An 8,161-nucleotide genomic window follows, 5' to 3' on the forward strand; every position below is an offset into this window, starting at 1 on the left:
ATTTCAACGTCCTTAAAAAGCACATAATAATATGCTGTATATTATACATCGTGGAGAATACATCTTTTCATTTAAAAAACAGATTCAAGCACTTAGTATACAATGTACATAGACCTATCTATATATGTATTTGCAAATTTGATTTATTGCTTTGACTACTGAATCACTATATATACACTTTATGATGTTTTCTTTCTCTTTTTAAATCCCCACTATTACTTTCAGGAAAATTTTAAGCAAAATCAATCTTCAAACCCAAAATACGACTCTCAACCTCCCACTTATTTGTTGTATAACAAACGGGGAATCCATTTATGCGTTGGGAGTTTATAGAAAGGACAACTCAACATCCTCCATGTTTCAAATCACTTATGAGGAAAACAAAGTGAGGAATGATTTGATAACCTTTGATAAATTAATGTATAATCATCGGTCTATTTCTTCATCATCTACAAAAGTAAGCTTCATTATAATAATAATATCAAATGTACCTATGTTGTTCACATGAAACAGTCAACAACACCTGTGACAATTCTATTACTTCGATTCCATCATCGCTAATTTTAGACATATACATTTATTTTCTCTATATCTAGGTAGAGAGCAATGCCACATCTGAATATAATGTCGTAGGTGATCATGATGATTTTAGCGACATTACACTAATTTTTAAATGGAATAAACCCAAGTCTATTCTAGAGAATCCTTCACTGACAGCCAATGTGAGTCTTCATATGTCTGTTAAACCCGGGGATGATAAATTAACAACTCATGATAGCTGGAAGGAATTGTTTCTTTTGAGAGGTTTTATTGCTGGAGTCAATAATGAAGGTGATGTTGATATTTTCAACTTGTCTATTTATAAATTATAACGATTCCATTGTATTTTAATACTTAGGGATTACTTGGAGAGAAAGATCTGACGGAGAAAATGATTTAAATAATGATTTAATAGTTTTGCTTGATAGAGTGCGGAATCTAACACCACGCTCAAACCAAGAATTTACTGACGTCTCTGCTATTGTTGACTCAGGAGGTAATTACGAGTTATTTGCAAAAACTTAAAGAAAAGTTTTATATACTCTATACAATATTGATTTCACAAAAATATAACATTCCATAGACTTAGTATTATATTAAAATTACATACCTACTAAAATATACTTAAATGCGTTATATTATTCTAACTTTTAAGGGGATGTCGAGGAAAGGATCGGTGTCATAACAGATAGTACACGACAGGATGTGGATTTTACAGATTTATTATGGTCAACTCTTTACAAAGTCGAGTCATATCAGGAGTTGTCTTATAGTTTGACCATGATTCTTAAAACTCTTCAACGGGATGAAATCAGACCTTTTGTAAATTATCTTTTGATATTATTAGATTTCACATGGAATTTTAATCGGTTTTGTTTATAGATATATACAAGAAATGAGACAAAGATTGCACAGATTGTTCAAAAGATTGTCCGAGGATCTGATGATCCAATACCGGAAATGACTGGCAAATTACCCCTGGATATTTTGATCGAAATTGGATTAGAAAAAATCAGAAGAGATTATATTCATATATTGATGAGTATGTTATTTAGTTGGTTCGTTTAGATTGCTAGTAGTCTTAGATTTTTTTGTTTGGATATTTCTAGACCGATCTGAGACTGTTGTAGTTTTTATTGGACTGAACTAATTAGGTATTTTATAGAAGTCTGGTCTGGACTGATCGTCCAAAAAAAAAAAAAAAAAAAAAAAATATATATATATATAATCCTGCAGACGCTCCTGAACTCTTGGAGAACACATACGTCCACTTAATCTGTTCTCAATGAATTAAAAATGATTATAGCCCTAGGAATGTTCAAATTCGAAGCATATCTAAATTTCAAGTTGTTATATACTAATTTTATGGTTATAATTTAATATTGTAATATATAAATGGATAGATTATGAATTATTCTGATTGTTATATGTATACAGTATTTGAACATATAGTTTACTTTTTAAATTTCAAGGTCATTTATATAATCTCTTGTAAGATTTTTGTTTAATATAAAGAAAAAACATCAATTTGGGTTCATCTAGTAAAAAGAAAATAGATATGTTCTTACAATATATAGACCGAAAAAAATCGATCCATAAGTTGAGACGGAAAATGAAATCAGTCCATAAAGTGAGACCTCTAAATGTCGTCAGTCTTATGTCTGGATAAAAAAATTGGTCTAAATCGGTATAGAAACCGAAAAAAAATTATTTGGTGCTGGATTGAGTCTCAACAATAGTTCTTAACAAAATGTTGATCGTTCTCATTTAAAGTTCGATATATACCAATTTTATAAAGGAATTGTTGATGACGTCGTTTGTGCTTCCAATTTCTGAACATTGGTACACGATATATCTTTGATCCACGGTCTGAGATTCCATTTTCGATCGAAATATAGGTTCAATTTGGTATGGAAATAATCCCTTAAGATCGAACCGAATAAAATAAATCAGTATGTGACTTATTTTCAGCACTTATTATTAAAATGCTAAAGACTTATCATTATATACATATTATCGAGAGTCTTTTATTATTTTTTTACGTACACTTGTACTAAAAAGTTGCATTAATATCGTACGGGATTTCCAGAAGAACTTGACTTCATATTTGTTACAAGTCACAAGCGTGACTTGTAACAAATATGTTTATGGAAATCTAATTATTTTTCTAGTTTTCATCTATAATTACGCATGATGAAGGAATATGATTAATCAAAAATAAATAGAAAACATATTTATTAGAATTAATATTTATTATTATCTATCATTACAGCTAATGATCTAGCAGCAAAAGATGATATTAAGTCTCTTATGCTCAAAAATGAAGATAAGACTATCGAGTGTCACAATCTTCTTAGACTTCATTATCTTCTTGAGCTCGTCGTTTTAGCACAGACATTTTTATCTTTAAATCATGATGACCTTCGAACCATCGTTAGCCAAGCATTAAAGTTCCTTAATAGTAATTCTACCGTCTCTTGGAAAGAGGAACATTTTTCCATGGATTTGCAAAGTTCACACTTTCGCAATCAATTATTACAGTAATGAATGATTATCAAATAAAATTGTAGCTTTTCTAAACACTTTGATTTACATATTTTATTATAGAATGAATCCATATGCCTGGCAGTGTGAATTTAAATCATCTGATGGAAAACAAACGACGTCTCGCTTCTCAATTGATCCACCTATGCCATTTATTTCAACTTCTGGGATTTCCAATTGTAAAGGTAATTAATTGATTTCAAATTTTAAGGCTATCAAAAGTGCGAAAGAGAGGTTGCTCATTTTACAATAAAAATGTTCCGTAGTTTTTTAATACTAACAATCTACTTAAATACATATTTTATGTATGGAACAATTGATTGGAAATTACTTTTATTTTAAGTTACTTATACATGAATTGAATAAATTGTATTTTATAAATTTATTTCCCTAGATCTTTCGGATTCGGAATTTTCTTACTTTACTTCAATATTGTCAGTCATCACTCGAGTTAGTTGAAGAACTTGTTTCTTCTTCTTAACAACTACGTTTAACTCACTATTCTACTCATCTGTGAATTTCCTCAAGTTTCTATTCTGATATTTTTTAAATGCACAATTAGTGAAAACACTTTTGACAGTATTATCAATAAAAAAATAATTTAATTGAAATATAAAATTAAGGAACATGCAAAGAAATGATTTATTGAACATATGCATATCATTTTATATAGTTATTTATTGGATAAATGAGCCAATTTCGGGATTCTATTCCAAGTCAACAAATGTTTGTAAAATAAAATCTTAAATGTGCCAAATTTGTATCATTTTAATTGAACGGTGTTTTTGACATTTAGGCTAAAGACCATGTACAACGTATGAGCGTTTTTTATCCTTTTTTGTCTCTCCAGTTGGCCAAGAAATAAGTTACAGTTAACCTTACTTCAAGCATGAAGAAAAAGTATTTCCGTACTGTTTCATTTAAAGGTCAAAGGAGTTATATAAATTCTTTAACTCAGAAAGCAGACTTGGAATGTTTTAAAATGCCTATGGGGAATCAAGATCAATTGTGGTCACCTCACAAAATCTGTAATTCTTCTACACAAGTTTTAAGTCAATAGACCATGGAAAACGTAATAAGACGCAGTTTGTTGAGAACTAAAAGAGCATTTCTCTGAATATAAAATAAATATATTTATGATTTTAATAAATAACATTTTTAATCAGACGAACTTACTTTGGGATATATATTTAATATAGAAAGATCAATAAAATACCCAAATACGTATCTTATTTTCTAGAAAATTAAAGGTTTGTAATTGTAAAACATCTATTCATAAATTGGTACAACATTAAACAGAATTGGTTTCAATTGAAACAGTCGAAACAAGTATATGAAATAAATTAACTGAATAAATGAGATGTCAAACGCCATCTGCTTCTAAATTTAGAGTGGAGATTTTGTTTAGTGCATAAGTAAACGAGATCAAAACATTTTTATCTTAACCTCTCGATCATCAAATGCTATACGATCCACAAACAACTAATATACATTATTTAATCTTCACAGAACTCCCAATCGTATGAGGGTTCATCTGTAAGAAACGACAATTAATATCATCTAAATATACCCATATTCAATGATAGTATGGGTATATTACCACCTTCTCAACTTTTATCCTACGGATTGTTCAATGGCGACCTCCTTTAAAGTTACTTATTTAGAACAAGAATTTATTGTTAAATATAGATAAAGGGTTGCCCTCAATGATCAATGACATTATTTACCGCAATATACTACTACAATGTCTGTCGGTCTGCTGCACTCAAATAGCCTCGTTTTGAGGAATTTCATATTTTTGCTAAGGGACAAAACATTGTCCCGATCCTAAAAACGGATAAAAAGCGTTCTGGTCCAACATATCTGGCATATATTATACTCTAAACTGTTTCTAATAAATTAATAAGAAAACCCTTTTCTTACGAACAACCTTGCTGTGAAACACCCTTCCGCTCTTGTTCAGAGATGAATGAAGAGACTGGACCTAGAAAGAGATATGAAAGGAGTAGAGCCACTAGTAATTTTGAAGAATCCCATCAGAGATTCTCACTTGAAGTGGTTTAGGTACAGGCTGGAAACATCCTCACTTTTTACCAATAAATTGAGATCGAGTCCAGAGGATAGAAAGTGTTCATTCTGTAAGAAGGAGACAGATATATCATATCATATTTTTTACTTTTGCCAAATGGTTTAAAATATGTTGAGAGTGGTGGAGGACATAGTTTGGCCCCACTATGGAGTGAGACACAAACGTGCTGGATTTGGTTTGTTGTCACGACTCCATCATATGAAGAGTGTCTCAAAATAGATAACATTGTTTCTAAGGTCAAGGAACTATTCTCCGCGACGAAGCTTACGAATGAAATTATTCCGCTCGGAATTCGAAGCTGCATGCCCACCTTAATTATTATCATGGACTCCTTCTAAGATGGAGGCACACCACTAGCCACTTAATATCAAGGTGACTATACAAACTTATAATCTAGCAATAATACATAAAACTTTTGGTTACTATTCAAACTTGCAATTAAAATAGTTGCTGAAACAAACAATATTGGTTAAGTTCCGATTATTTAAATTTTAAAGTATTGAAAATTATTTTAGCAATTTTAGATTACAGCAACCTAATTAAAATATATCACTGTCCCTTTTTTATAATAAAAACTCAAGAAATGCCGTCGGAAAGCTTAAGAGTCGTTAGTACTAATTCCTGTTGTTTAAGTATAGAACGCTGATTTCAGAGGAAAACAATCTATGGTACATTGTCATTAAATCATTTTATGCAGTGTACTAGACGCAATTCTAAAAGGGTTTTTTATTCAAAAAAACATATTAAAAATTTAATAGTTTAAAGAAAGTTTTAATTTATCCAAACATAACTCCACCCTCTTAATAATAGTTAATAATAAAAAGTATTTGAACTTGAGAAATTGATAACAAGTATTATGGAAAAATGTCATTTGAATTTTGTTCCTGATATTTTTGTAATTCTAAACGAAAAAAAAGTAAAAATTTGTATTTGTATGTGCAAACATCTTTAATTTAAAAAATAAAAGAGTAATCCAAATCGCCTTACTTTTTAAGTTGTGGAGTTCTTGAAAATAGTTTTGTATACTATCGATAATGTAGAGGTTTTGTAGGCATCAAATTTTAAAATACTCCGAGGATAAATGAAATTGATATGTATAATGTAGAGTACACGTTGCAACCCAAAAATGAGATAAATACATTTAAATGAAGAATTTACAGTACTGATGTGAGGATAATCCAATACTCCATGGATTATCCATTTATTGATGCGGTAGTTACTGACTATATGAATACAAATAACTAAAATAAATGTAATATGTAGAACATTATAAAGTTTAAATGCACAAAGTCAAATTTCTCATAAACAAATAATAACCCTGTAATTGAATATATCAAAATATAATAATAGTATCCAAAAATTGATGGTAATTAGAGTGAACAATGTAGTAATTAAAAAATAGAATATAAGACTAAGAAATTGCAACTTGTACAAGTTCCACTCTAAAAAATAAGATGAAACATTTTAAATGAAAGATTTACAGTCCTTGGGGAATGGATAACGCATTAATTGAATATAAATTGGATGATCGATGTATTAATGGTGTAATTTTAGCTATAATAATACAAATTATTAAAATTTTTCGTTGGCAAATTATAAAGTTCAAATGCCCACAGTTATATTACTAATAAATACATAATGACCATTTAATTTTAAACGATCAAAATGACATGATAGAATCAATTAATGGTCTGTAATTAGAATGACCAAATTCGTAATTAAATAATGCATTTTAAGACGAAGAAATTACAACTTGTACAATGTGCTTTTGCAAGTTGCAACTTTTTTTGAACTTTTTCATTGTTAATTTTGGAAAACGGCAAGAACTGTTTTAATATTGCTTAAATTGAAGTACATAAGGTCCAAATAAAGATTTAATGTATTAATAAAATTAATTGGTTTAAGTAAAATCTTTCTTTGTTTAAAATATATATTATTTTGAGATGTTTGCATTTAACTTTATCTTCAATACTTTGCATGGCTTAACAGTAAATCCTATGACTAATCCTGGTCTAGATTTAATTTAAAACAGAGTAGTTATGGTTGAAAGCGTGTTACTAGAAGCTTCGATGAATTAGTAGAGGGTTGAAAAACTCGATTTCACAAATAGTCATGTCATATTTTACAAATTTATCCCACACTTTAAAAGATATTAATTTTCAACATTGATATTAGTATTGCAACATCATTTCACGATGTTTTACCACTTTACTATAGTCAGGGACAACTTTTAAAGTTTTAGAAGGGTTACCAGTCATTAAAAAGATCGCCAAGAAACTTGTATTGTCCAAAGTCAACGCATAAATAATAGTTTCCAAAGACAACGATTTGTAATAAAGGAATTTCCAATAAGAGGTGTTATTTTGATATTCAAAGAAAAATGGCATTTTTTGAGATTTATGATCGGATGTATATTTAAATGTAAAGAAAAAGATATACCATTAATAATGTAAAACAATACCACCCAAATGCCCGCCACAGCTACGCTTACAGGATCGTATCCTTTTTATGAAACTTTCCATCACTAAATGGCTAAGTGGTTGTTGTATACCCTCAATAGCTTCACGAATCCCATCTTGGAGATCTTGAATTGACACTGGTCTGTTGATATAGACCTTGTCTTTCACATGCTCCCAAAGGAAACAGTTGCAAGGTGTTAAATCACAAGATCTCGGTAGCCAATAGCGATCACCTCTTTTAGAGATAACACGGTTCAGAAACTTTTACCGTAAAAGAACGATGGTTTAGTTGCTTGTGTGGCACGTAGTGTCATCTTATTGAAAGTGAACGTTATTTAGGTCAATACCATTCAATTACAGGCATAAAAATGATTGATCATCTCTCGATAGCGCAATCCATTCACCGTAACTGTCCAATGACCCGCTGCAAATAGTTCCAGATAATTTTTCAACCAACTTCGGTATTACGGTACGACAAGGTGATTCACGACGACCCAAAAATGCTTTAGTTTTATGAACTGTCTCTACC

General features: G+C 30.0%; 1 protein-coding gene across 1 annotated transcript in view; it reads left to right on the forward strand.

Moving 5' to 3' along the window:
- Zwilch (zwilch kinetochore protein) overlaps window positions 1-3,722 on the forward strand; it is a 51,195-nt gene extending 47,473 nt beyond the window's left edge. Inside the window, exons 4-11 of the mRNA XM_040713846.2 lie at window positions 226-457; window positions 597-831; window positions 899-1,036; window positions 1,196-1,362; window positions 1,423-1,582; window positions 2,813-3,080; window positions 3,148-3,269; window positions 3,479-3,722. Coding sequence (XP_040569780.1) covers window positions 226-457; window positions 597-831; window positions 899-1,036; window positions 1,196-1,362; window positions 1,423-1,582; window positions 2,813-3,080; window positions 3,148-3,269; window positions 3,479-3,543 — 1,387 coding nt within the window. The 3' untranslated portion in view covers window positions 3,544-3,722. The remainder of the gene's footprint in view (window positions 1-225; window positions 458-596; window positions 832-898; window positions 1,037-1,195; window positions 1,363-1,422; window positions 1,583-2,812; window positions 3,081-3,147; window positions 3,270-3,478) is intronic.
- The last annotated feature ends 4,439 nt before the right edge of the window (window positions 3,723-8,161 follow it).

Source organism: Lepeophtheirus salmonis, chromosome 1 (genome assembly GCF_016086655.4).
Source record: "Lepeophtheirus salmonis chromosome 1, UVic_Lsal_1.4, whole genome shotgun sequence".
NCBI classification, from domain to species: Eukaryota; Metazoa; Arthropoda; class Copepoda; order Siphonostomatoida; family Caligidae; genus Lepeophtheirus; species Lepeophtheirus salmonis.